This window comes from Mauremys mutica, chromosome 22 (assembly GCF_020497125.1).
Source record: "Mauremys mutica isolate MM-2020 ecotype Southern chromosome 22, ASM2049712v1, whole genome shotgun sequence".
Classification (NCBI taxonomy): Eukaryota; Metazoa; Chordata; order Testudines; family Geoemydidae; genus Mauremys; species Mauremys mutica.
In genome coordinates, this window is record NC_059093.1 from 17,228,824 (window position 1) to 17,256,585 (window position 27,762).

The 27,762-nt window shown below is 53.1% G+C and overlaps 1 protein-coding gene across 1 annotated transcript; it reads right to left on the reverse strand.

Annotated features, from left to right (window-relative positions):
- Nucleotides 1–715: 715 nt before the first annotated feature.
- On the reverse strand, nucleotides 716–27,744 carry VSIG2 (V-set and immunoglobulin domain containing 2). The gene is made up of 7 exons (XM_044997347.1): nucleotides 24,214–27,744; nucleotides 13,688–13,851; nucleotides 11,637–11,844; nucleotides 10,822–10,980; nucleotides 6,277–6,396; nucleotides 2,181–2,328; nucleotides 716–1,039 (listed from the first exon to the last, which is right to left on the reverse strand). The coding sequence occupies exons 1-7, from the start codon at nucleotides 24,278–24,280 to the stop codon at nucleotides 898–900; spliced, it is 1,008 nt and encodes a 335-aa protein (XP_044853282.1). The 5' UTR covers nucleotides 24,281–27,744; the 3' UTR covers nucleotides 716–897.
- Nucleotides 27,745–27,762: the final 18 nt, after the last annotated feature.

Below are 27,762 nucleotides of genomic sequence, written 5' to 3' on the forward strand. Positions count from 1 at the left end.
CCATGTCCCCCTGTTCCCCCGCAGTCATCAGCCCTCTTAGCACCACCAATCTGATCTTGTTGACTACAGAATCCCCTGGAAACTTGAGTGCAAGCGGCATACAAAATAGCTTTCTGGTAAAGGGCCACAAAAGAGAGAGATTGCAAAGCAGCATCATTTGAAAATAGCCCTCCATGCCCATTTGCCATGTTCTGGCCGTGCACCCCTCCAGCTTGCCTCATCCCTGCCCCTATGCACACCTCACCTTCCTCGACACCGCTGTAAGGAGCGTGTGCCGCTGCCGAGTGGTTTTTCTATAGCTCTTTTTGGTTTTGCATGTGATTTCTCCAGCGAAGTTGGAATGTCAATAAAGGAATGTTGCTATGAACCCCGAGTGCAGAGTAGTCCTTTGCTCGGCTGGTGTTTCCAGTCTCTGGGAGCTAACGTGTCTCTGCTGCTCTCCCCCTGCAGCTCAGTTGCCTGCTATCGTCCCCTCATAGGTCCCGCTGACCTCTCTCTGCCCCAGCTACACCATGGAGACCATGGAAGCACCAAGTCCTGGCGCTAGTCAGAGCAGAGGCCAATGGAGACACAACAGGGTTACTGTGAAATAGATATACAAAACCTCTGTCCTCTGATTGGCTGACCCAGAGAAATTGTTAGCCAATCAGGGTACATTGATTTGCACACTCAGTGGTTATGAAGAAATACTGACTGATGCATCCCAACCCAGGTGAAGTGTATAACAGAGGAAGTGTTTACTAGGCTGTTCGATGGGTCCCTGCATGGTCCCCCCAGCCAGTAAATAGGAGACAGTAAAAACCTTCATTATTTAAAAAAAAAAAAAGGGGGGGGGGTCACGTATCAAAATCCAGCTGAGGTTTCTGAGCTGAACAGGAGCCAGCGCCACCTCCCCGCTCACACAACCATGTTGAGTCTGGACTTGGTGGTGCTGGCGGACTCTGGCCTTGACACCGGCTGCTCCAGGAAATGGCTCCCGGGGTCGCTGTCTTGTCTCTGCAAGGAGGTGTCTGAGATCCCCGGGGCAGTGGCATCCTCCCTGTAAAGAAACAAGAAACGAATCAGGTAGCTCTGGCACCAACTGGTTGAGCTCCATCAGCATTCGTGAACACGATTGACACCAGGTAAGGATGTGATCCTCCGTCCCTTTAACAAATCACTCTCCGCTCACTGGTGCAGAGTGACTCCTATGTACTGAGGGGCTTGCCAGCCTCCCTATGGGAAACCACAATCATTCCATCAGATTAGTTAGAGACGGAGAAAACCTATGACCCCATCGCCTGCCCCATCCTTCCCGCCAGCCCCACGGTGCCGCACATTCTCCAGTCTAGTGGCAAGTTGACCCCATTGCCTGCCTCATCCTTCCCGCCAGCCCTATGGTGTCACATGTTCTCCAGTCTAGCAGCCTCAAGTCAGAGGCTGCACAATTGCAGTGCCTGATTCTCAACCTTCAACTCCAGGTGCACCTGGGACCTCTCAGCGAATTCTACATCCCAGACCTTAAAGACGTGTTAGCTGCACAAAGCCACCTGCTTCCCAAAGCCCCACTGACTGCCTGTGCTGATAACAGCATGTCTGGGCGGGTCCATGCTTCAGCAGCTGTGTCTCTTGCCCAAAGATGACAAGCCCCTGGGAGCAGGATGGAAATGGTGGGAGTTGTCAGCAAGAGTCTTTCAACTTTGCTCAAATCTTCCCCGGATCAGCAGTGACCTACAGCAGCCCCCGCGGGTGGCTGTTCAGCAGCCTAGGTGAAATGAGCTGGTGGATCGCAGTTCAGTTTCTGGGGGACCGGCGTCCACATCCCCAGCATAGAGACTAGCTTCCACCCGCAGCCTTGGCAGAGACACTAAGCACAGACTGAACTCCCCTCTGCACCGTAGGTCAGGGAGGAAGCATGTTGGTGGGGGACAGGGAAGTTTGCACTGATGGTGGGCCTGCCTTGGATGGATTTTGCCCTGTGGCACAATCTGGCTGGTGTCTCTCATGGAATCTCAGTGAGATCTGAAGCCAAGTCTGAAGGGTTCCCCTTACTGCCATCATGCAGTTATACCTGTGAGTGCCATGCGAAGCACTGGCCACAGTACGCCCCAAGCTTATCCTTTATAGACTGAGCCGTGCAGTGTGACTGAACACATCCTGCCTGCTTTCGCCATGGGAAAGCTTTGCTCAGGGGTTCAAACCTTATATCGTTCCCGGTGTACGTGGATTGAGACTCCTTCTTGTCCTTCTTTCTGTACCAGAACAGATAGATGGCAGCTGCCCCGAGCAGCAAGAGCACCAGCAGCACTCCTATCACAGCTCCTGCGGTCGCTCCAGCTTCTGCAGTGCCTATTGGGAACACAAACCCAAGAGGTGAAGGTTGGCTTAGGAGGTAACTCTGGGCTTTCCACCCCCCCGGCTTAGATTTTTGTGATCGGCAGCCAATAACGAGCCCCGAATTTGGCCCTTGGTGACTTTGAAACAACTGCAAGAGCCTGGAAAGGAAGGCTAGAGAGAAGCATCGGGAAGAGACAGGGAACGGAAAACAGAGTGAGCGAGTAAGAACAGGGAAGGGACACTAGAGATGACGCCAGAGCCAGGAGATGATGCTAGAGCAGTCAAACATTCCTAACCAACATAGATCTGTCATGGGTGCAAAGGCTGCAGGCTCCTTTGCTTGGTCGTAACACAATTAAATCGACTCTCTGTGATGCTCTGGAGTTCGTTCGGTTGCCTCTCAGCCAGGCGACCCTGTTCACACCTATCCCAGCACACCACTTTGTAAAGAGGGCAGTGTAGGAACCTTCACATCCTTACCCAGTAGAAGGAGCAGCACCAACTGCTCTCCCCTGGATCAGTAAGCCCAGGAGTCAGTCCCAGCCACAGGTTACAGAAAGGGAAACTGAGGCAGCAGGAGGCAGTGACTTGCCTGAGGTCACATAGTGAATCAGAGTCAGGATTAGAACTCGAGGGCTCCCAGCTCCGCATTATCCCTCCAGCCCTTTATCACCAGCCATAAGATGAGCCTGGGAGAGCTCTCAGCATTCCAACAGAGCAGATTTGTTTTGATGGAAGATAGTCTCATAAATTGGAGTTAGAGGAACCCTTTCGGGTCACTTCGGGCCGGGCTAGGAGTGTTCCCTGTTGGGGCATTTTCTAAGGCTCTGCCCTTTTAAAGGTCCCCATGAAGGCACTGCCACCGCTCCTACGGGAGAGACTTCCCCAGTCACACACTGCTCTCTCCCACTCAGAGGGGACTGCCTCTCTGACAGAGTCTTTCCTTCATTTCCTCCCTCCCTCCTGGCCCACCATAATGCCTCTCCAGCCGGGGCATTTACACCCTTCCCACAGGCAGCGGGCTCTCAACCTGTCCCCTTAGGCCTCGCTCAGTCAGGTTGTGAAGCCGGCTAAGAGGGGAGCTGTCACAGGTGCCAGCACTAATTAACACAGGGAGCCAGTCCTGAGTGGGATCCACGTGCCAAGTGGGGAAACGGGACATGACTAGTGGAGGCCAGCGTTAAAAGCAACATGAGATACAGTCCTTAGCCAAGACCCTAGCAATCACCGAGGGAGAAGATTTCCTTGAACTCTAACTCCAGAGCCCGAATATGAGATCTGCTTCGGAATCTGGCGTCAGACACGGTTTGTCATTGCAAAAAAGGCAGGTTTGTTGAAATCAAAACGTCTCATGACAATGGATGGGTCAAAGCTCAGGTTGGGCAGGTCTCAGATCCAGGACAGACACTGCTCCAAATCACGCACAGCAGGGATTTGAACCTAGGTCTCCTACATAGGAGGGAAGGGCCCAAACCACTGGGCTATTGGCTATTTAGGAAGGCAGGATTCTCTTTGTCTCACTCTGTTTCACAAGTATGTTGCACGCTCAGGTTTGTTCTGGAATGAAAGCGACTGTTGGGCCCTCGACATTTTTCACAAAGCGGCATTCGTGTTTCCCGACCAGCCCTCGGGCATTCCTGACCATGCCCTGGATGAACCCCTAAGGAGCTAAGCCCAGATCCTCAGCCGGCGTCAGTCACTTTCCCGGCCAGTGGGTGAAATCTGGGTGTAACCTCCCGCTAGACTGCTCAAAAATCGCAACTCGGGGCTCCCCGCACCAGGAAAGCGGGAGAAGAGGAAATGCAAAGGAGCCCTCAAGAGAAGGGTTGATGTAGATAAGGGTTGGGTAGGAGGGAGTACTCTCAGCAAGAGCGAGATAAAAGCCTCAGCCCTAGGAATTCAGAGAGCAGCCTGCGCATCAGCCACTAGATGGTAGCAAAGCCTCATGGTGAGGGGCTGCGCGAGAAGAACCAGATCCCATTCCCCAGGCCTTGGGTCAGGACCCAGGGCATTGCAATCGACAGGGCACACAGGTCCTGCCCCTCTGGAAAGAGGGAGCAAGAAACGTCCCCCCCACTCCACCCATTCCCCAACCTCCTGTGCCAACCTCCAGGAGGGGACGGGACAATGCGAGCAGCCCCACACCCCACCTCTGAACCATCAGCAAGAAACCATCTCGATGCTGACAGTCCCAACCGTTACTCTCATCCCAGATGTTCCCTTTGAGGGCATTGCAGCTGGGAAGTCCTCCAAGCCCCGCCCCACCTGCCCATCAATCAGGTTTCTGGGCTGCACCTGGGATGGAGCTGGCCTGTCTCTCTCCTGGGGGAGGGGCACAGAGCAGCTATCCATGTCTTCACCATATCCACAGAGAAAGCAGGGACAGGCGAGGACAAGCCCCACCTTAACTTGGCGGTGGGCAGCACAAGTGCTAGGAATAACAGTGGCCATTTCTGCCGATTTTCCAGTGCTGCAGCTAGAGCCCTCAGTGGTGCCCGCTAGCCAACGACGGCTAGATAGCACGCAGTAGAGAGAGGGGTAGCTGGGGAGGTGGCAGGACAGTGTCATAAAAGCCAAGGGGAGGGGTTGTGGGGAGTGGGAGAGATGGCCAGGGAGAGGTCGCACTGGCAGGTGACCTTGAGGACAGTAAGTTGCAGTGGAGAAAAGAAGGCAGAAGGAGAGGACAAGGCAGAGGTGTAAATAGCCCACTGGCCGGTCTTATAGGAGAAGCCAATGCATGGAACCCAGCCCTCGTTAGCAGGGGACGGCTCATGTGTGGCTGCGCTCTGGGATCTGGGCTCAGAAATAGGGACTAGGAACACTCCTGACACCCCCCGCCCCCAACCCAGAGCAGATTGGACTGTTTACCTTAATTGAATCAACCAACACTATGTGATATTAATAGGTTGCCATGGTGACAAGCTGCCTCAGAAATCTAACGGCTTGAAAAAATAAATTGCCCATAGCAATAAAAAAAACCCATTGACTTGATCTGGAGCTCTGCGTTTCTCTGTTGTAGAGGGTAGGCAACCGGGGTGCAGCTTTGCACGCATGGTCTAAGATATTTCATTCTCAGGGCCTCTTTGCTTGGTGCATCTGAAAGCTCCACAGAGGAACATCCAGACGTTGCGGCTTGTGCTCTCTGTCCAACTCCCAGCATGTTTTCTAGACGCCACTGAGGGCAGAACAACTAGCATTAAACAAGGAAACCAAAGCTTCTCCCTCTGGCTGAGCTGCAGAACGTGAAGCTCCTGAACTACCCGTCTGTGCCCAGGCATTCTGCAACTTTTCATTTCTTTCACAATGTCCCAGTTAGCGTGTTATTGTAGCCAGGACACAAGAAAAGGGCCTGTCGTGTCCACTAAGACATGTCCGCTGGCCAGCAGCTTGCACACGCGCTTGTACCTTGCCTTGGCATCAAAGAGAAATGTAGAAACTGAGTCCAACCTGGGAAGTTTGCACCTATCTTTCCATCGGGGAGAGGGATTTGCCTCTACGTGGAATTGTTGGTGGGTGGAGCCCAGCCCCCAAAGCCCACTGCCACCCTGGAGACTACACAGATTTCAGAACATGCATGGAAATCAATGGCCTCTTCCCTGCTTCCAGGTGCAACCTCGCCTCCCCAGCAGCATGGCTTCAGCAGGGACCACTAGGCAGGGATTGTAGGCTTTCAGCTAGTTCCCTGCACATCCAAGCTGCTCAGTTTTATCATTGTCTCCTTGTAGGACTGTAAAGATTGTGCTGGTCCCATGTGACCTCGGCCCTTCCAATCATTGCTCTCTGTCAGCGTTCCAGTCTCCAAGGCGAGATGCATCAAGGAGCATAACTGGCAGATGCCCAGTGGACCCTGGCATAGCAGGGAGGCACCAGCAGGCACATTGCAGAGGAGGGGTTGGGCCATGTGGGCAGAAGGCAGCACTCCTGGTGGGCACACAGGCACAAAGAGGGTGGACATCTCACCTGACACGTTAACTGTCACTTGGCAGCTGGCGTGGCCGAACTGGTTGGAGGCCACGCACTGGTAGGTCCCTGAGAATGCCAGCGAGAGGTTTGTCAGCTGCAGCTTCCCTGTTTGGTCATCTGTAAGGAGAAAAGCAGCAGGACAGTCAATACCAGAGGCACCTGAAGGAACCCCCCTGTACTAGCAGAGGGAGCGGGCATGGGGTAGAGAGAGCAGTGGGACTCAGCATAGTACGGGGCTTTGGCAGCATTTCCAAAGGGTGCAGGGCTGCAGATGCCCTGGATTCTGGGACGAGCTCTACCCTGCACAAGGAGAGACAGGGACGGGGAATGGGAGTAGCCAACCGTGAGCACATGGAATGACCCCGGTCAGCTGCAGGGACTGATGCTGGGACTTTCAGCTCCTAAGGCCACGGCCACGTGAGTTAGAGGAACTCCACTAGCTGCAAGCAAGTAGCAGGACTATTCTTCTCTCTAGAGCCAGCCACTAGAGAGAGACATGGGCACATGTGCTAGGCCAGTGTAGTTCACACAACGGCATGTGTGCCTAGCACCCTGTCCAGCAAGGCGGCTTTGCAACCCAATTCCCTACCATGTATGTCATAAATAGCCCATATTGGACACTGGGACACCTCTGGGTGATTGGTTGGGAAGGGCTTCTGAAAGGCCAGAGTCTGCTGTCAGTCAGTCCTTCTCTGTGTGGGGGTTGGGGAAGGTTCAGTACTCAAGCTCTGTAGGTGACTTGGCAGAAGCAGCCTGTTATGCTTGCAGACCAGGTGCCAGCTCATGCCAAGGCTCACTGAACACTGACAAATGCCCAGCCTGGCTCACCAGTGTGTTAGCATTGTTACAACAGATGTTAGAGTTATAATGTGTTCAGTGTTGGGACTTTATGACATGCTTGAGAGCGACTGTATGTGTTAATCTCTCATATAACATCTGTATCCCAGAGTGTAAACTTATATTGAGCGTTTGCATTGTTAACCTGTGTATCTAACCAACCAGGGAAGAAGCATTAATTAATGAAAAGTGCTGGTCCTGCACACAAGAAGGCCCATTGAAACCGGATGAGCCATTGTGAAACATCAAAGAACAAAAGACTTTGTTGATTGTCCCTCCCACACCCAGGCAGAGGAGACAGGTGCCAACACTTGTCCCATCACTTTGAACTCTTGGGGAAGGAAATAAAGGGAGACCAGAAGACTATGATGATTGGAATTTGGACAGGGCAATATTTTCTAAGCATAAGCAAAGGATCCCCAAGCTGCTTAGCTCTAAAGCGGTGGTTTTCAAACTGGGCTACGCGAGCTGTCGTCGGGGGCATGTGAGAAAAATCCTGTAATGGCGGACGAGTCCCGCACCGCAAACAACATGAACAGTGTCTGCCGTTCTCTGGCCACCCAGCCCTGAAGTTCTGTGCTGCTGCTGGTGGCGGCGCTGCCTTCAGAGCAGAGCCCTGCAGTGGGACTGGGATTCCGTGGGCCCCACAGGACCCACTGCCATAATAGCGGGAGCGGGATAAAAATTCAAGAAGCGACGCAGGAGCGGGTAGGAATGGGTATTGCGTGGCGGGATGAGAGTGGGATTAAAAAAAAAATAAAAAAAGTCCTCCCATGCTGCAAACAACATGAATGCCCCAGCCAGCAGCTGCTGCTCTCTGGCCATCCAGAAGTTCTGCACTGCTGATGAGGGTAGGCAGCGGACTATATTATCTGGAAAGGGGCATGCGGCCTAAAACGTTTGAAAACCACTGTTCTAAAGGACATAGAAAGCTTGCATAACGCAGCAGCTTCCATTTCCCTTTGGAACCTAAGACTAACTCATTTGTGTGTGTAAGTTTACTTGCTGGAACCTTGTAAATAGCCCCCTTATGTCTTTTTCTTAGTTAATAAATCTTTAGTTAGTTTATTATAGGATTGGCTCCAAGCATTATCTTTGGTTTGAGATCTAAGGTACAACTGACTTGAGGTAAGTGACTGGTCCATTGGGACTGGGAGTAACCTGAATATTAGTGTGATTTTTGGTGTAAGGGACCATAAGAACATAAGAATGGCCGTACTGGGTCAGAACAAAGGTCCATCCAGCCCAGTATCCTGTCTACTAACAGTGGCCAATGCCAGGTGCCCCAGAGGGAATGAAGAGAACAGGTAATGATCAATCACGGGAGGGATAGCTCAGTGGTTTGCACATTGGCCTGCTAAACCCACAGTTGTGAGTTCAATCCTTGAGGGGGCCATTTAGGGATCTGGGGCAAAAATCTGTCTGGGGATTGGTCCTGCTTTGAGCAAGGGGTTGGACTAAATGACCTCCTGAGGTCCCTTCCAACCCGGATATTCTATTTGATCTCTCTCTTGCTGTCCATCACCACCCTCTGACAAACAGGGTAAGGAATAGGGCCCTTAGCCTCTATCTATCACAAAGACAGGCTTACGAGGGTGGCAAGATAGAGCAGAGCCCCCCAGGGGACTGGCCATTACTCTATAGCAGGGGTGGCCAAACTGTGGCTCATGAGCCCACTTGTGGCTTTTTTTACCATTAAAGTGCAGCTCATGGAGCCCCCGCCCCCATTCTCCACCTACCAGACTGGGGGTGTGGGGAGAGCTCAGGAGCTCTGCTTTGCAGCAGGGTGGAGGAATAGGGGCTTCCGCCCAGCAGGGTGGGGGGCTCTTGGGGCTTCAGCTCCGTGGAGCGCACCTGCTGGGGCTCAGGGCTTCAGCGGGAGCAGAGCTGACGCCCCGACCCCCGGCTCTAGAAAGATTGTCATACGTGGCTCGGAGGGCCAGTACGTCTGGCCACCCCTGCTCTATAGTAAGGCTGTGGTAGAGCTTGAGGAGTTCACTCTTGACACTTGATTGGTGAAATCTAAGTGTAGAACACCCAACTGGTCTGGGGTTTGAGCCCTGCTTCTTAACAGTCTGCCCTGAGGCTGGCACATATGGTTGTGAGTCACTCTAGCCACAGCCGATGGGAATAGCTCCACCCAGTGGTCAGCGGTAGAAGGGGGGCTGGGTCCTGGATTTGCCCCCTCCCTGTATCTCCTACAAGCTCATGCTCTTAGATCAAGACAGATAGCCGGAGATTGTCTTAAACCGGCCATGTGCCTTCTATGCCCCAGGGCTTAACGGCCCTATAGTGAGACTGCAAAGAGACCGGCCCTTGAAATAAACATTGTCACTTAAGTGCATTAACGGGCAAGATGCTGGTTTCCTGCCCTGAGTCCAGAGGAGAGACAGCCCCGGAGTGGAGACTGCAAGACATCAAGGGGAGAGATTGGAGAAGGTGAGACTGCACGGGAGACTGGCTAGCCTCGGAAAGGGAACAGTTGGTTCCACTTCCACTGAGAGCTTCACCAGCATCTCTCACCCAGCTACTGTCCCAGCATCTGATGGAGGATTCAGGCCTCTGATCAGACTCTGCTGAAAAGGACTCAAAGGGGCCTTTGAAGAGGAGGTTTTGCTTCTAGGCTGTGTCCTTTGGGGTTTTTTCTTTAAGATCTGTTCTAAAGAGCTAGTCTGGTTCAAACTCGCTGGAAGAAATCCTGGTGAAGAACAAAACCACTGCTCTGAAGCTGAGCAGCAACTCCTCTACAGCTTCTGTCTGGGACATTAAAATATATTCAAATAAACAAGGACATGGTATTTGCCTCTGAAACTGATCCACAGGTGCAACCTACTGGTAGCAAAGGAAACTGCAAATGGCATTGAAAAATAAGTTTATAAAGCTAAGATTAAGGGTCTGATCCTGCAAACTCATACTCAAATAAGTAGTCTCTACTCCGGTCAGTGCTTTCATTTAAATCAATGAGACTACTCCTGTGTGTCAGGACTGTGCGAGTTGCAATGTATTGCAGTATATTATTTATCCACCAGATGTCTCTGTGTGGGGTACAGAGTTGCAGACTGTGTGGTTCTTGGTGAACAAGGCAGACAAAGCTGGACCTTGAGCTGTGTGGATCTCTGTCTGTGTCTGTAGTTTACAGCTGTTTTCTTTTAGAAATGTAGTACCTTCTAATTCATAGGATCTGTGACTCCATATATCAGGATGCACGTGAGAAAGAGTTTGTGGGACTTTTTTTCCTAATTTCTAAAATATTCCCTTTGATCCAGAGATTTACTTGGGACTCACAGCTGGTTACTCCAGACTGTATCTGGCCATAAGAGCCTTGAATTCATACAATCACAGGAGGTCAACATTAAATATGATACCTGGATTTTAAAAGGGACTGCTTATTCCCAAAATCACAACAGGGCATACCTCCATGCTTCAGATATAAACTTATCTGCCAGGGGAAGAAAGAATCTTCCCCAACCCTGGACAGCTTTGTACAATTGGTCAGATCCCTTTTTCACCTACCTCTGAAGCACAGGCCTAGGCACTGCAGATACTGGATGCGATGGACCATTGGCCCCATCCAATATTGCAGGTCATATGTTGGTGTCTGGATTCCTTCAATTTCGTTTTTATCAGATTATGCCGAATCTGTCAGTGGAAGCTTTACATATTTCTGCACAGGAGGGTTTATAAGGGATGGCACTCTCCACCTACCTTGCACCATATTGGCCAATGGCAACGAGGTCTTGGAGTCCACCCGTGACCAGGCGTAAATCGGGGTGGGCACCCCCTCCACAGAGCTGCAGGTCAGTGTGGCATCACCCCCAATCCGGGCATATTCTGTCACTTTACAAACAGGGGTAGATGGAGGCACTGAATGGGGAACGAGAAGAGAAAACAATGGATTTCTGAACTAGAGCATGCACTATCGTCGTGTAGCATGGCATCTGGATGTCTCCCCTGCCACTGCCAGCTGCTCACGGTCTCTCCTGCCACTGCCGTCAGCTGGTACGTGCTCACCGCTGACAATTGAGGATTGGGGCTTTGAGCAGGGGGTTGGACTAGATGACATCCTGAGGTCCCTTCCAACCCTGAGATTCTATGATTCCTGCATCACTGCCTTGTTTAACAGAGTCTCATCTATTCGTCCTCCTGCTCCCCACATCACCAGCCCCTCCCCTTCTCTTCCCCTTCCACCCACTCTTCTCCTTGCCATCCATCCAGCTCTCTGAAAGGGCCTCTTTGCTATTTACTAGAGTGCCACACAAAGGCCAGTGAATGGAAAGCTATTGTAATAATTGCTCTCCTCTGGCACTTCCCACCCAGAGATCCGAAAGCACCTTCCAAGAAGGTCCAGGTCATTGCCCCTTTGTACAGATGGGAACACTGATGCATGCGATACAAGGGACCTGCAATATCCCAGCCCCAAGGCCGGACGGATGGATCCCAGCTGCTCTCAGACCCAGCCCTGCTCAGAGCAGGGATCCCCATTCAGTGGTGGGCCATGGGATCGCAGTACCCAGACTCACTCAGCACAGTGAAGTGGATGAGCCCTGAGCCGCTGCCGTAGAAGTCCGGGGGGTTGTTCACCACGCAGATGTACGTGCCGTTGTCCGAGGGGCGGACGTTGGCTAGCTGAAGAGTCGCATCCCCCATGGTGGGAGGGTCGTGCAGGAGGCTGAGCCGTTCGGCCTGAGAGCCGGGCTTGTACAGCTTGTCATTAGTGAAGTAGAGGATCTGCAGGCAGAGGATGTTTTGCTGAGGGCCCCGCAGAGATAGGGGTTTGTCCAGTGCTGACACAGTGAACGAAGGGGGATCAGACGAGGGAGGCACCGGAGTGTCACCCAGCGCCAAGAGCAAACCTGCCCAAAGCATGTGGCTTGGGAGAGTGGGTTAAGGTGAACGCTTCAGAGACTCCAGCCGCCAGCCTCGGGGCTCGTGCGAGGGGGAGACGAGGGGCTTTGACAGATTCACCAGGAGACAGAAACACAAAAGTGGGAGGGGCTAACACTATGCAAAGTGGGACATGAAGTCAAAGGGGATACTGAGCCAGCAGAGACACAGACCAGCTTGTCCCAGGCGCTCAGACCCGGCAGTGAGGGGCCAGGCAGGTACCCAGACAGAGCAGCCGTCTCAGCTCTTTCCAGAGCCCTTATAGAATTTAACACAAAGAGAGCGACAGAGAGAGCGAGCAGGCGGAAAGGCTGCAAAATGGCCCGAGGACGTACCCAGCATGTACAGTCTTCCAATACAACACACGGTCCCACCCGGGCCGTACACGGCGTATCCCAGGGGAGCACACAGCCCCGCCCGGGCCGTACACGGCGTATCCCAGGGGAGCACACAGCCCCGCCCGGGCCGTACACGGCGTATCCCAGGGGAGCACACAGCCCCGCCCGGGCCGTACACGGCGTATCCCAGGGGAGCACACAGCCCCGCCCGGGCCGTACACGGCGTATCCCAGGGGAGCACACAGCCCCGCCCGGGCCGTACACGGCGTATCCCAGGGGAACACACACAGGCCCATCCAGAAAACCTGCGACAGGACTAGCAATAAAACCCAGATCTCTTGCACCCCGCCCAGGGCTTTAACCACAAGCCCATCCTTCCCCCTCGATGGATGAGAACATCCCAATTGGCTGTTCCCACTAGGTGTCCGAAACAACAGTTGTATCTGCAGTGACACTCACTACTGTACATGCCTCTGAGCTTCTCATTCTATTCTCTCCACAAGTCCTGCCCCAGCCTCCCAGTTGATCCTGGTCCCATCCCTGCTCTTGGATGTGTGGCTTCACCGGTGTTTCTAATAGCCCTGGCATACATCACTCGGATCTGAGGGCCCCTCGGGGCTGGCTGCTCCCCCCACATTCTGCAATAACATTAGAGCCCTTCGAAAAATCAAATTTCATTTCCACCAAAAGTTGGGAATGAAATGGATTCAGCTGGCATTGCTTCGGAAACGAGAGAGAGGGCCCTTCGTGTCGGTTCCAATTCTTTTTGTTGCTGTTGGAACCGTCAAAGATTTGGACCAAACTGAGCTGCTTTCAGGAAACATTTAGACAAAAACTTCATTTTTTTGACTCAAAAGATATTGGTTGGGAAAAAGCAACACCAGCTCTTATGCAGAGAGTGTGTCCTTCATGGATCTCAAAATGCTGGACAAAGGGGGGCAGCAGCATTAGCCTCATTTTACAGATGGGGAAACTGAGGCACGGGGAGGGAGGTGACTTGCCCAAGGCACCCAGAGAACTAATGGCAAAGCTGAGAGTTGAGTCCAGGCCTCCTGAGTCCCACTCCGGTGCCCTATCCACTAGGCCCCCTGCTCTAACAACGAGCCCATCAGCCTTTAGGGGCTTTTCCTTGGCCTCACTCTTGTTCCCTGGTGGTTATTTGTGGACCAGCCCCTCAGCCTGGGCTGACAACTTTCACCCCCGTTTTCCGCATCAGCTCCTCATCCCAGCATCAAGAGCCTTGAACGATCCCCACTTGGCTTTCCCTGGGCTGGAAGCAGTAACATGTTGGAGAAAGCTCCCCACAGGCCCTGAAGCTCCTCCCCTGGGGACCCCGGTGCCTCCCTCACCTGCTTGCCCTGCTCAGGCGCTACAGAGGCTGGCGCAAACTTCCACTCCAGCATGAAATTTTTGTCAACCGAGGTTTTATAGTGGCAGGGAAGTTCCACACTGGAGCCTCGTTCTTGCATCACAGGGTCCTGTGGGACTGTCACCTCCACACACGGCCCAGCACCTGCGGAGGAGAGTGAATGAGTCCTTCCGTTCTGTCACTGCCTGTCCCTTACTGCAGTGTCCTGCTCTCTGGCCCCCGCAGCTGCAGCCTCCCTGCCCTCCCGTCCATTCAAAATGCTGCGGCTTAAATAGGGTTGCCAACTCTCCTGGACTGGCTGGCAGTCTCCTGGGATCGGCCTCAGTCCATGGGCGCCAACTTATATGGGCTCTTGGGGCTAAAGCCCCAAGAATATTCATAATCAGGGGCTCTGCTCCACCAATATTTGGAGCTAGGTTTTTCCCCCCGAAGCGTCCCTGCCTGAATGTAAAGAGAGCACACAGCGAGTGTCTCTCTCTTGCTTTTGCTGCCGTAGCATAAGGCTACAGCTGCAGCATTAGCATAAGAACAATGCTAACTAATTGCTGCTGTAGAGGGGGAGGGGAGTGGAGGGGGCCTCTTCTCCCCTCCCCTGCCCCTACCTGGAGGAGACGCGAACGGGACTTCCGGCCAGGAGAGGGACATCGCTCACCTTAGCAGCTGCTGGGGCTTCCGTGAGTGTTTGACCCTATGATTTTTTTTATGATGTTTGAGTGTTTGACCCTATGATTCCCCCCCAGCCCCAGCTCCAGCCCCCACTCCTACCCCCAGTGAGGCGCAGCAGGCTGCACAGGGGAGGCAGGAAGCCACATGTGAAGGCAATGCCCCCTCCCCCAGCACCCACCAACCCACCCGCCACAGGAGGGATGGGAGAGGGAGGCTTCCTAGACCTGAACACCTGGGGCTTGGATGAATTTTATGACACCCTGCTCCCCCACCCCATAGCCAGCCACCACCCTGCCTACCCCACTTCTGCCCCATGCTGAGCAAGGGGCAGCCCCATCACCCATCCACAGTGAAGTTATGGTGAGGGGCAGCATGGAAGGCCACCTGTGATGGCAACCCCCACCCCCAGTACCCATCATAGGGGAGGCGAGTGGGCTTTCTGGACCTGAGGGGCCCTAGGAGCATGTGCAGTGACTGTGGTACAGAGTGAGTGTGCTGTGGAGGGTAGGGGGGCAGAGGAGGGGTCCCTCCCCTGGAGCTTGCTGCTGCCAGTGGTGGTGATGGGGAGTCCTCTCTGGCCCTAGCCCTGGGGCAGCCTGTCTGCACCCCAAGTTCCTCATCCTCAGCCCTGCCTCACCCCAAAGCCTGCACCCCCAGCACCGAGCACGCTCCTGCACTGTGAACCCCTCATCCCCAGCCCCACCCCAGAACCCTCACCTGAGAGGAAAAACATGCAACTTAAATTTGGTGGTCAGTTTGGAGTATCGTTGTATTTAGCACAATATTTGATTATTTTACACCCTTCAAAGTATGTAACTGGTCATATACAGGTGTTTTCTCTGAATACTGTGTGCCTCAGTTTCCCCAATGCATTTCTTAAGGCTCTAGATGGTGGGATAAGGGGGTGTGATTGTTGTAAAGCCCTAGAGGGCCAGTGTGATGCCGTCTGCACAGATAATGGCTGCAACCCTGCCTCCAGGCAACTGATGGCCTGGGCCACCCCCCTGCAAGGTGCCAACTGAAGGTGTTGGAGAACAAAGAGATCAGGTGGCCTCCTAATGCCTGGAAAAGAGACAAAGGCCAGAGGAGGGAGTGTCAGTGCCTGTGCAGACTTCCGGGAAGCGCATGGTGTGGAAGGGGATGCTGGGATGCTTTGGAACAACTCCATACAAAGCCAGTCAGGACTCTGGGGGAGCCTCCTCTCTGAGCATACTGTCTCCAGAGCAAGAAGCTTACACCTTCCTGGGTCTGACCTCGGAGCATTCAGCATGCCCTTCCACACCATGCACTTTCCACAGCGAGTCTGCCCAGGCAGGTCCTGGGGCAACCAGAGGTCCCTGCACCCCAACTCCACAGTCAGATGTGACTCAGCCAGACAGTAAAACAGAAGGTTTATTAGATGACAGGGATACAGTCTAAAACAGAGCTTGTAAGTACAGAAAACAGGACCCCTCAGTCAGGTCCATCTTGGGGGGTGGGGAGCCCAGACCCAAGTTCTGGGCCTCTCCCGATTTCCACAGCCAGCTCCAAACTGATACTCCCTCATCTGGCCTTTGTGTCTCTTCCGGACAAGGAGGCCACCTGATCTCTTTGACCCCAACACCGTCAGTTGGCACTTTGCAGGGGAAACTGAGGCACCCACACAGTATTCAGAGAAAACATTAAGAACATTCCCACTTTGTCACAACAGGTGCAACAAAATTTAATACCGTATATTGAAGCAGGCAAGTGCTGCTTCTGACTTTCCACTTTTAATTGACCCTTGTAATCTTGTGGTGCTGACGCATTGTAGCTTCATTTTATATCAGCTTACAGGATGAGAGCGGGGGGGGGGGGGACCACCATTTTGGGCCCCACCAAAAATTATACGAACCTGCCGCCTATGCCTCAGTCTCATGGTGACCATTAAAAGCAATCTGGGAGATTTTAATAGGCCAAAAGTCCAGTCGGTGGCACTGCCGGGATAAGGCAGGCTCCCTGCCTGCACTGGCTCTGCACAGCTCCCGGAAGCGATCGGCATGTCCAGCTCCTGGGCGCAGGGGCAGCCAAGGGCTCTCCACGTGCTGCCCCCACTCTGAGCGCCGACTCTGCAGCTCCCATTGGCTGTGAACTGCAGCCCATGGTAGCTGCGGGGTTGGTGCCTGCAGGCAGAGGCAGTGCGTGGAGAGTCTCTGGTCCCCCCTGCGCCTAGGAGCCAGACATGCTGATTGCTTCTGGGAGCCGTCCAAGATCAGCGCTGCCTGGCCGGAGCCTGCACCCCAACCCCTTCCCCAGCTCTGAGCCCCCTCCCACATTCTGAACCCCTTGGCCCCACCCCCCAGCCCAGAGCCTGCACCCCAACCCCCTGCCCCAGCCCTGACCCCCCTCCCACACTCCAAACTCCTTGGCCCCATCCCCCACCCCAGAGCCTGCACCCCAACCCCCAGCTGTGACCTCCCCCACTCCAAACCCCTCTACCCCACCCCAGAGTCCACACCCCCTCCTGCATCCAACCCCCTTGCCCCAGCCTGGTGAAAATGAGTGAGGACAGGGGAGAGCAAGCAACGGGGGCGGGGGGGGGGAATGGAGTGAATGGGGGCATGGCTTTGGAGAAGGGGTGGGGCGGGGCAGGGGGCGGGGCAAGGGTGTTTGGGTTTGTGCGATTAGAGAGTTGGCAACCCTATGCGGCTAAGCTCGGCTTCCTTGCTCGCTGCTCTCACCCTGCCCTCCTCTGCAAGCCCCTCCATTACCTGCCCCGCTTCCACCACTACCCCAGACACAAGCCTCTTGGCCTAACCCCCAAAGCCCTCCAGGATACAGCACCCCCCCCCTTTCTGCTCTATTACCCTATCATGACACTGACCCCTGCCTTCGCTGACCCCCCCCCCCCACAGACCTTGGGAGAGGCCTGTGGGGCAGGGATCGTCTCTTCCAGTGTTTGTACAGCGCCCCGCACAAGGGGGCCCCGTTCTGGCTGGGGCCTTTGGGCCCTACCGCTGTACCAATATACACCGCAACTCCGAACAGAAACGTGTGATCAGTAACGACATGTCAGGTAAAACTTGTGCTGCCCAGATATGGTTTTCTCCTTCCTTTCATTTCCCACTTTGTTGACATTTCAGGCAAGTGTTAAATGGCCCCTTAGCGGGGGACGGGTGTGGTGGGTGGGCGGGAAAGATACCCCAGCCCAAATGGAGCTCATGGAGTGACAGGCTGCTCTCAGCTCCTGTGAGTTGGTCAGTCTCGTTCTCTCATGCTGCACTTTCTCCTTCCGGATGCCTGCTAAGGGCCTGATGTAACTTCTGTTACAGTCAGTTGAAAGATTCACCCTGATTTCTACGGGCTTTGGATCAGGCCCTAGGGGAAGAAGGGCTGGAAAGGAACGTGGAGGGATGTGGCCTTCGGTATCTGTCACCAGAGTCACTAGAGAGGGACACTGCACAAACAGGGCTGGGGGTGACTTCCAGGGGTGAAAGGACAGCCCGTCTCCACCTCCACCTCGTGCTCCTTGTGGGGTTGGAGACCATTTCCCAAAATCACCAGCCCCTTCATAGACAATGCCCAACATGAGCCCACAAATCAGAGCTTTTAGTAGCCAAGAGGATATTTACAAAGCAGGAGTGGGGAACCCAGACCCACCCGACCAGCCCTAATGATCCACACTTGTTTGTCGTGCCCAAGAAACTGACTATCAAGAACATTATTTGGCAAATTGTGAAAGATGTGAAGTGAGTTTAGGATTCTAAAGAGACCACACCATGACAGGTGTGAACTGAAAATGCCACGGTCAGGGCAGGCTGAAAAAGGGAGAGCAGATTCTCCCAAAACTGGTGGTTAACCTGAAGTTAGACTCACGGACCAGTCGCAAACTATGCTTCTGATCCCCACACTGGTTATCAAGAAGCTGAAAAAAGAAATCACCCAGCCCCCTTTATTGCATTCCAGTTCTCTGGCTCCCAATCAGTACCTAGGTCCAGTATAGTGAGAAGTTATTTTAAAACTCTGCTCACTATACAAAATGTTCTTCTGAATCCAAAGGGCCAGGCACATTGCCACGTCAGTATTAGTTTGGATCTTACCCAAAATACCACGCTGCCAGCCAATCCTTTAGTGTCTAGTTCTAAAGTTTATAATAGAACAAGAAGAGAGTTATTAAATGGTAAAGTAGTCAGATACATACAGAGACTTCAAAGTCCATATATCAGGTTTTTAGCAGTATTGGTGAGTTGCTGGCTTGAAAGTCCCTCTGGACAACATCCGCAGCATGGATGGGTCATTCAGTCCTTTGTTCAGAGCTTCGTTTGTAGAAAAGTCACTCCAGAGGTAAGAAACAGGAATGAAGGCAAAAATGGAGAAGATGTGCAGCTGCCCTTTATATTCCTTTTGGCATGTGGTTTGTACTTCCTGTGTCCCAAACACAAGGTTCACAGCACGTGGGCATGGAACATCCTTAGAGTTCTCTGTCCATAGGCCTGCCCCTACATGTCTTGCTGACTCATAAGGTACATCCTCTGGCTCCTTTGGGTTCATTGTACCACTGATGACCATTGATGGACCATCAAACAGGCTAGGCAGTGCTGATGCCAGTCTGTGTGGGGGTGTCACCCAGAAACACAGCGCAAGTTTGGAAATACAGATTAAACCCTACATATCTCTAAATCACAATACAAAGGTGATACAAACATATAAACAAGCTTATCCTACTTGGCAAACGATAACATTGTCGCAGGTACCTCACACGGCATATCTGGTCCGATTCCTTGCAATTTTATAATATTGGTATCGACAATATCACAAAGTGTCCCACATATGCCATACAGTGTCACAGCAGGTGAATGGGCAGCATGGCAGCTCGTGCAACTCAATGTTGGCAAATGCAAAGTAGTGGGAGTACTCCTTCTGGCTGAAAATAACTGTACGCTCTCAGGAAAAAGACCCATGTGTCACCTGGTGCATTCAAACAAATTGCATTTAAATACAGCCAACTCAAAGTTCTACATCTAGAAAGAGGGAATGCAGGCCACACCCAAAGAATGGGAATCTGTGTCCTGGAAAGCAGGGGCTCTGAAAAGTCATAGTGGACAAGCGAGTCAGCATAAGCTCTTAGTGCGAACCAAAATGGTTCAAGGGCTGGAGCAAATGCCTTAGAGTGGGAGACTTTAAAAGAGCTGAATCCATTTAGCTTATCAAAAAAATTGAGAGGGGACTTGATTATGTAGCACTCACAAGGGAATGTCAGGGTTAAATTCCCTGTGCCCTGCTCCTTTACAGTTTGGAGAACACAGTGGTCCCATAGGGGTTATTGTTGTTGTGTCCCAAAAAGACTGAGCTGGTGTGAGGCTGGCGCTGGCTGCACTATATATTTAAAGTTTAATAAAAGCTCAGTTTGAAACCCACGATCCCTGGACGGGAGTGTAACACATGGTGAGCACAGGCGGGAGAGGCTGAACTGCAGTGATCTGACCAGAGAGGAAGCTATCTAGAGCGGTTGCAGGCTGTTCCAGGAAAAGCTGCCAGAAGGTAATGCCAACAGAAAAGTGATTTTGCATAAAGAAAGTTTTCTCTGAAAGTAAGAGGGGAAGATTTAATTGTTTGCGAGCACTATGGCTGGCTGGGAGAGAGTTAAAGGACATTCTTAGGAAGGGAGGAGGAAAAGATGAGCATTTAAGAGAAGTTTGTGACGCTCTGGGAATTTCTGGGACAGATCACAGTAAAAATGCATCAAAAAGCCATTTGGTTTTAACCAAACATACAACAAGCCACCTACATAGTGAAGAACAGGGGGAGTTGGAAGATCAGGGATTGTCTACATTACTGGCATTAAGAGATCCGATTTTACAACTAATTGCTACAGCAAGAAAAGAGCAGATTGAAGTTCCTGAAGTAGAAACAGTTTAGAAATAGCATACTGCAAAATGAAAGGAGCTTGAAATGCAGTTTCAGGAAAGAATGAAGGAAATTACAGCCCAAACCTCTGTGAACACGTGGAACATTGGAAGTCAAATAGAGGAAAATAGAAAGGAGCATAAACTGTGGCAGCCAAGTATCATTAGGCAGGAGACCAAAAAGGAGTGTGAAGAGCAACGTAGCAAAAGTCACAAAAACTAACAGCAAAAAAATGTTTGAAGTACATCAGAAGCGGAAAGTGAGGCCACTGGACAATCGAGGTGCTAAAGGGGCACTCAAGGAAGACAAGGCCACTGCAAGAAGCTAAATGAATTCTTTGCATTGGTCTTCACTGAACAGGATGTGAGGGAGATTCCCATATCTGAGCCATTCTTGTTAGAAGACAAATCAAAGGAGCTGTCCCAGATTGAGTTATTGATAGAGGAATTTTTGGAACAAATTGATAAATGAAACAGTAATAAGTCACCAGATGGTATTCACCCAAGAGTTCTGAAGAAACTCAAATATGAAATCGTAGAACTACTAACTGTGGTATATAATCTAGTCCTTAAATCAGCTGCTGTACCAGATGACTGGAAGGTAGCTAAATATGATGCCATTTTAAAAAAAGGGCTCCAGAGGTGATCCTGACAATTACTGGCCAGTAAGCCTAACTTCAGGACCAGGCAAATTGGTTGTAATTATAATAAACACAATTATCAGACACATAGATGGACATGATATGTTGGGGAAAAGTCAACATAGCTTTTGTAAAGGGAAATCATGCCTCACCAATCTATTAGAATTCTTTGAGGGGATCAACAAATGTGGACAAGGGTGATCAAGTGGATATAATGTACTTGGATTTTCAGAAAGCCTTTGACAAGGTCCTACACCAGATGCTCTTAAGCAAATAAGCTGCCATGGGCAGAGCCGGCTCTGGCATTTTTGCCGCCCCAAGCAAAAAAAAAAAGGGGGGGGGCGCCGGAGAGGCAAAGCAGGGGGAAAAAACCAAACAAACCACAGCACGGCCAGAGCAGCAAAGCAGGGGGAAAAAACAACAACAACAAAAAACCACGGTGTGGCCGGAGCGGCAAAGCGGGGTTGGGGGGGGACAACGGTGCGGCTGGCAAAGCAGGGGAAAAAACAAAACAAAAAAACCCTACAGGGCGGCCGGAGCCAGGGTGCAGGGGGACTCCCTGTGCTGCAGAGTGCACACCTGGTCTAGTGGGGGTGGGGGAGGGAGCGGGGGGGGAGAGAGAGAAGGGGGGCGGCCAACGCTTCAGCGGGGAGCTCATCCCGCGGTCCCGACCGCCGCGCCGCCTGCGGGAGGGATCCGCGCTGCTCCGGTCGGCAGGGAGGGAAGGACCTGGGCTGCCCTGCTGAGTTTGCTGCAAGGCGCTCCCCTCCTCTGCCCCCTACAGGGCGGCCAGAGCAGCAAACAAACAAAGAAAAAAAAGCGGCCATGGCTCTGGTGGACCAGTGGACCCTCCACAGGCATGCCTGCGCTAGGTCCACCGGAGCCGCCTGCCGCCCTCCTTTGTGAGATTTATTACCCGCTCTGCTCCTGAGTGTCCCATCTCTCCAGGCAGTTCTTGCTATATATAACTTTAAGCCCTGGGATGATGTGACGTTCCCCTCTGGTGTTATCTGGACTAGTGATCTGCTCGGTCACTCCAATCTTTGACTCTTAGAAGCAGCCTTACCCTGCTCTGCTGTGAGGACCCCCACTCCCGGGCTGTTCACACACAGCCCCTGGCATGTAAGCTGCTCCCAGCTACTTGCAAGCGAATGACACTAGCCAATATCTCCGATTCCAGACACAACCCTAGGAACCTCCATCTTGCAGTGTCCAGTTATGCCCGCTGGACGCTGCAAGCTTACAGGAGTTCATCAATTTAACAAAGGAATTGATAGGTACCAGGCTTGTTATCCCAAGGGGAGTCTCTGACACACGTCAAACCAAACGCACTGCTTCAGGTAGAATAAACAAACAGATTTATTAACTACAAAGGTTGACTTATAATCAATTAAGATCAGCGTCGAATGCGTTTTGTCCTTATTTCATTCCACCAAAAATGGTGTGCTTAGATTTTAACACTTCCGATGCCCTTACAAACGTAGATGCGTCTCGCCACAGGCTGGCTGGTTGCCCTTCAGCCAGGCTCTCCCCTTTGATCAGCGCTTCAGACGCTGGGTGGGGATGTCTGTAGACGTAGGTGGAAGAGAGAGGAAGAGCACGGCAAACGTCTCTCCCTTTTATCATGTTCTTTCTTCCCTCTTGACTTTGCCCCGCTCCCCTTCAGAGTCAGGTGAGCATTACCTCATCGTAGTCCCAAACTGACCCAAGGAAGGGGGGTGACTCACTCAAGAGTCCAACAGATCCTTTGTTGCTGCCTAGGCCAGCGTCCTTTGTTCCTGTGAGGCTGGGCTTGTCTCATACATGCCCTGATGAGGTGCGAACTGCCCCTCTGTTCCCGGAGAGTTTTTGCCCGGGCTTATTTTCAGCCATGAGGATACATTTTCAGCCTCATATACATGAAATTATAACCTATAACTTTACTGTAACAACAATTACGAGAACATCACTTGAACAACAATGCTCAATGCATCATGAGCCTTCCGAAGACACCCAACATGACAAATTTTGCATCGGATACCACACAAATCATTTTATAAGGATGAACATGGGAGCGTAGGGTGTTCCCATGAGGTGCAGAACATCACAGATGCTGCACGTATCAGGGTACACGAGCGAGCCGCTTCCCATGCTCTTGGGCTTCACCTTCCTTCCCCCATCGTCTCTTTCCTCACATAGCTCACTACAGTGTCTTTTCTAATCCCTGACTTTGGTTCCCTCTGTCTCTCTCGCGACCCTTCCCACCCTGCTTCGGTTGTTAGGGCGAAGCTCAGCTCGCCATGGTTACGGTTGTGATGAACTTGCCAATTTGAGCCTGTTTCCCCCCTCCCTCCCCGCACAGCTCCTGCTCAGTCCCTGCCCCAAAAGCTTACAATCCAATTGAAGACAAGGTGCAACGGAGGTGTGTCGCAAACAGCCCCCCTGTTCCCCAAATCACCTCCCCCCCCTCACACTCACTGCTGCTGTCTCACCCGCCCCTGCACCTGCACACTCAGACGGCCCCACCCCTCACCAAATCACCCTCCACCCCCAGGCACAGCCGCACGCACTCCTGCTTCCCTGGCTCAATCCTCCCTCCATCCCACTAGTGCCTCCCTGCTCTCACCCACAGCCACAGGCCTGGTAGGACCCTTCCTGCTTTCCCAAGTCTGTGCCGCCCTGCTTGCTCTGCGGTTGGGGTGACTTCAGCATGGCTGGCCCACAAGGGCTTGGCAGCTGGAAGGCAGCCAAGTCCAGGCACCTCCAACATGGGGATTGTAGAAGACTCCAGGGCTGTGAGGGAAGGTCCTGGCTCAGGCCAGCTAGGCCCCGGCTGATCTGGGTGGTTGGATTCCCAGATTTTCAGCCTTCTCACAAAGGGTGGAAGATGCAGAGTCTGTAACCGTACGTGACAAGTTCCTCAAACAAGGCCGCAGAGCGAGCTGCAGAGCGCGCCCCAGCATGTGACCGAACGTGGAGAGGGCCCTGCTCTGGCTGGCGTGTACTGGGACATACAAGGTTAGCTGCGGGTTGCCATAGTCAGCGTAACGGGAGCACAAGGCCGGTGTCCCAGGGAAGCACTAGAGTTGCCAGCCGTGCAAGCCTTCCCGTTAAGACAGGAGGAGGAAGCTGCAGGGCTGCGCCAAGGATTTCCGCATTCTGCCCCAGTGCCGAGGCTTCCAGCGACACCAGCCAGGCTCAGCAGCCCTACTCTACTGCCTGGTCTGGGCAAATGGGAACAAACAGCTGAAACCCAGCCCCACGAATAGCCCCGACTGAGCTCCCTGCCAGAGGAGTCCCTGCCTGGGCACCCACACCCATGAAAAGCCAATGGCCACAAGCCACTGATTACTCACCAAAGAGCGCGGAGAAGGTCAAAGCCAAGCAGCAGAGCGGAGGGCTGGGGAGCCTGGTCCTGGCCATGTCGCCTTTCTGCTCAGAGCTGAAACTGTGCAGCAAGCGCGGCGGCTCTTTATCTTATGCCTCAGCTAAAGCAAACAAGTGGTGTGAAGCTCTGACTCACGCAAGAGGCGGCCACTGCTAATGGCATGCTGTGCCCCACTGACCCCACTGTGGACCCCACTCAGCAACGCCTTCAGCCCACCGCCTGCCCCACGGCACCGCCCAGGGACCCCGTGGCACGGACGGGATTTCAGGGGGAGGGGCAGTGCGCGCGTGGAGGCAGGAGTCCCAGAGGAAGGACCTGGCTTGAAGGATGGGACTCCTTCCCATACAGTGTTGAGGGCTCGAGGGAGAATGGCCAGTGGAAGATTGGGGTCGTTCTGAAAAGGAAAAGCTGGTTCCTACACCCAGGAAAGAACTGCCCTGGGGTGGTTAAAAATTAACTGCGCTCCAAAAACAGTGCCTGCCGCTTCCACCCAAACCCCACCAGCGCAAACAGCGCTGCCCAGATAAGCCGGAAAACAGAGGGCTGGGAACAGATTTACTAAATAACACTGCTCGGCTGGGCGGTAGCGTGCAGCTTTCCAGACGGAGCTCCGCTCCTGCTCAGCGGCGTGAGGAGGAGCGGGGGTGGGGGGACGCTGCCTGACCTCCAACGGGCTGACCCAGCAGCTGAATGCTCCTGAGTGGGATCCTTGGGGGCTTGTGGGCCTGGCCTGGCTACAGCGCGCCGAGAGCAGCATGTGTGCGGGGGAAGTGTGACAGCACATCACAGGTGCCGAGCCACCAGTCAGGGCCGTGAGCAGAGCGAGGGACCATGTCCTGCCATGGGGACAGACTCCTGTGAGGCCAGCCACAACACAGGTGGTCCCATTCGGAAAGCAGCTCAGGCCAAAGGCCACCTGTTCGTAATGGAGGGAAGTGCCCAGGAGCCCTGCTGGGAAATGGGAACCTTGTGTCAGATCCAGTGCGGAAAGGTGAAGAGATGTCGTGCATTGAAAACTGCGTTCAGATTAAAAGCTGTTACTTTAAACATGTAAGGGGTTTCCTGATCCTGCTTGCAGGCTAGGGGGCTCTGAGGAAAGCTGTGTGGTCTGGGACCTCAACGGGCCATCAACAAAAGAACAAGATGGGGTGACTTGTGCCTCTCTGCCTTAGGGTGCAGCCTGCTTCGTCTCTCTCTGTATTTGGCTTGCGTGTTAGGGTTCCGGGTTCTAAACAATACAGGCGTGTTACATAGATGCTCTTCCTTGAAGGTTGCAATGTTTTGTTTCTCCCTCTCTGAGTGTACGCCATGACCACACGAGCCAGCATGCAGAGAAACACTTCCTGTGCTGCAGGCAAAGGGTGTTTATCAGTGCGAGGGGCTTGGTGATGAATCCCAATTACGCTGGACTGTATTGCTTGGCACCAGTTTTGGAAGCCAAAGCAATGGGCTGGAGTCGTTAGATACCCCCCAGTTCATGGAAGCTTCAGAACTCGGCAGGGGATAGTTGCACCAGGTGCTGGGAGACCCACAAAGAGGGAGACAGAGCCGGCTGGTTGGCTGCGGGAGTGAGGCACAAAGCAGTGATGCAGGCAAGCAAGATTGTGTGTCATAGGGCCAGGCAGATGGTGTCCTCAGCACCCATGGGACAAGAGCTTGAATGTGGCTTTCTGGGAATACTAGCTCTCTGCAGCGGTCAGGACCACTTTGCATTCCTAGTGCTTCCATCTCAGGCTCTCAAAGCACTTCCCAGTCAGGCCTGGCTTCATTGGTTAAATACCCCTGTGTGGTAGGTATTTTAAAACAAAGATGGGAGCAGAGCCAGAGAGACATGCAGTGGCTTGCCCATGGTCAGACACTGAGTCTGACCCAAGCTCTGTGTTGGCCCTGTGGCCATCTTCCTCCTGCACAGAAAAATTACCTTTATAATCCGTTCGGGAGCAGGAATTCTCCTGGGAGTTGAAGTTTTGCCTGAGCCCAAAAGCTGAACCAAAGACGCTGAATGGGAATTTGCACCAGTGTTTCCAGCAGGTGCGGGTAGGAGAGGTGGAGGCAGCTTCGAGCCCAGTGTTCGGGAAAAGCACTGAGAGCGTGGCAATAAGTGCTCCATAAGCATTAAGGTCTGGAGGGAAGCGGGCCAGGGAGGCGTGTGATTGGAAGGTGATGAGTGACAAAAGCCAGAGAGGTGGCACTTAAGATGAGTGAGGATGCACAGCTTTCTCTGGGGACCACCGTGACATGGGTTCCACTTCCACCAGCAGCATGGGGAACCTAGCTCCACTGAGGTGATCACTGCAGCTCCCTACTTATCCCACACAGGCTGTCCTTGGACAGCGGCCAGAGCGTCTGCAACTCTGGCAGGCCAGTATGGGTGAAGCTGGTGTGCACAGGTGCTGCTTTGCTTCTGGGGAAGCATTTCCATCGGTGGCATGTGTGGGAGGGCTGGTACCATGGATGAATGCTATGCTGATGGGCTGAGAGTGCATTTAGAGGAGCTGGGTAGGTGCCGCAGGGAGACTGAAAAGGCCCAGCACTATGACCAATTACAGTGAAGGCAGCGCTTTCCGGGTAGCTGTCAGTGGTTGTTACAAGTCCCAAAGAGAAAAAGTCGAGTCAACTCCAGCCAGGTAAGGCCTCGGAGAGAGATAGTGCCACGTGTCCATCAGAGACAGCCACACACCTGGCAAGGAGCTCCTTAATGAGAAAACAGGCAGCATGTCCTGTGCTCCCGGTACTCCCCCTGCCTGCCCCCGGGAGGGTGGGGCCTTATGACTCAGGCAGAAGGCAGGAGACCTGATTTTGAACGCTGCTGCCTATGTGGCTTTGGGCCAATTACCCAAGGCCTGATTGTCAGGGATGTTACATACCCACAGCTCCCATTGATTTCATCTGGAAAACCAGCCCTGAATTGTCTCCCTGTCCATGCCATGGGGACATTGCTCAGTGACCACTCAGGGGCCACTCTGAGTGATGCTCGCCAAGCCCTTGGAGATGAGCCTACGGGCAGAACTAGCGAGGATTGCCAGGTAGTACCACAAGGAGCTGGCGGTCTCTGTGTCTAGTAGGGCAGGGCAGACCAGGAGGGGCTTTTCTGCAGACAATGTCAAAAAGTGACTTTTTTCAGCCAAAACCTGGAGAATTCATCACAGTCCATGCGGTTCTGCCACTGCTGCCTCGACCATTGCTTGGAATTGATCAGACGTGGCGTTCGAAAGAAATGCCACCGAGCCAAGAGCAAGACTTTGCTTTACTCAGCCAATTGAAGAGCTAGTATTAGAAACAAAAAGGGAATTCACAGCTCTGCAGTTTTGCACAGGCGGCAAATGCAGACCGGGGCAGCTCTATGTTTTTTGCCGGCCCAAGCACGACAGTCAGGTGGCCTTCGGTGGCGCGCCTGCAGGTGGTCCGCTGGTCACGCGGATTTGGCGGCGTTTCTGCAGGTGCTCTGACGGTCCCGCGCTTTCGGCAACCGCCGCCGAGTTACCGCCAAAGCCACAGGACCGGCAGACCTCCCGCA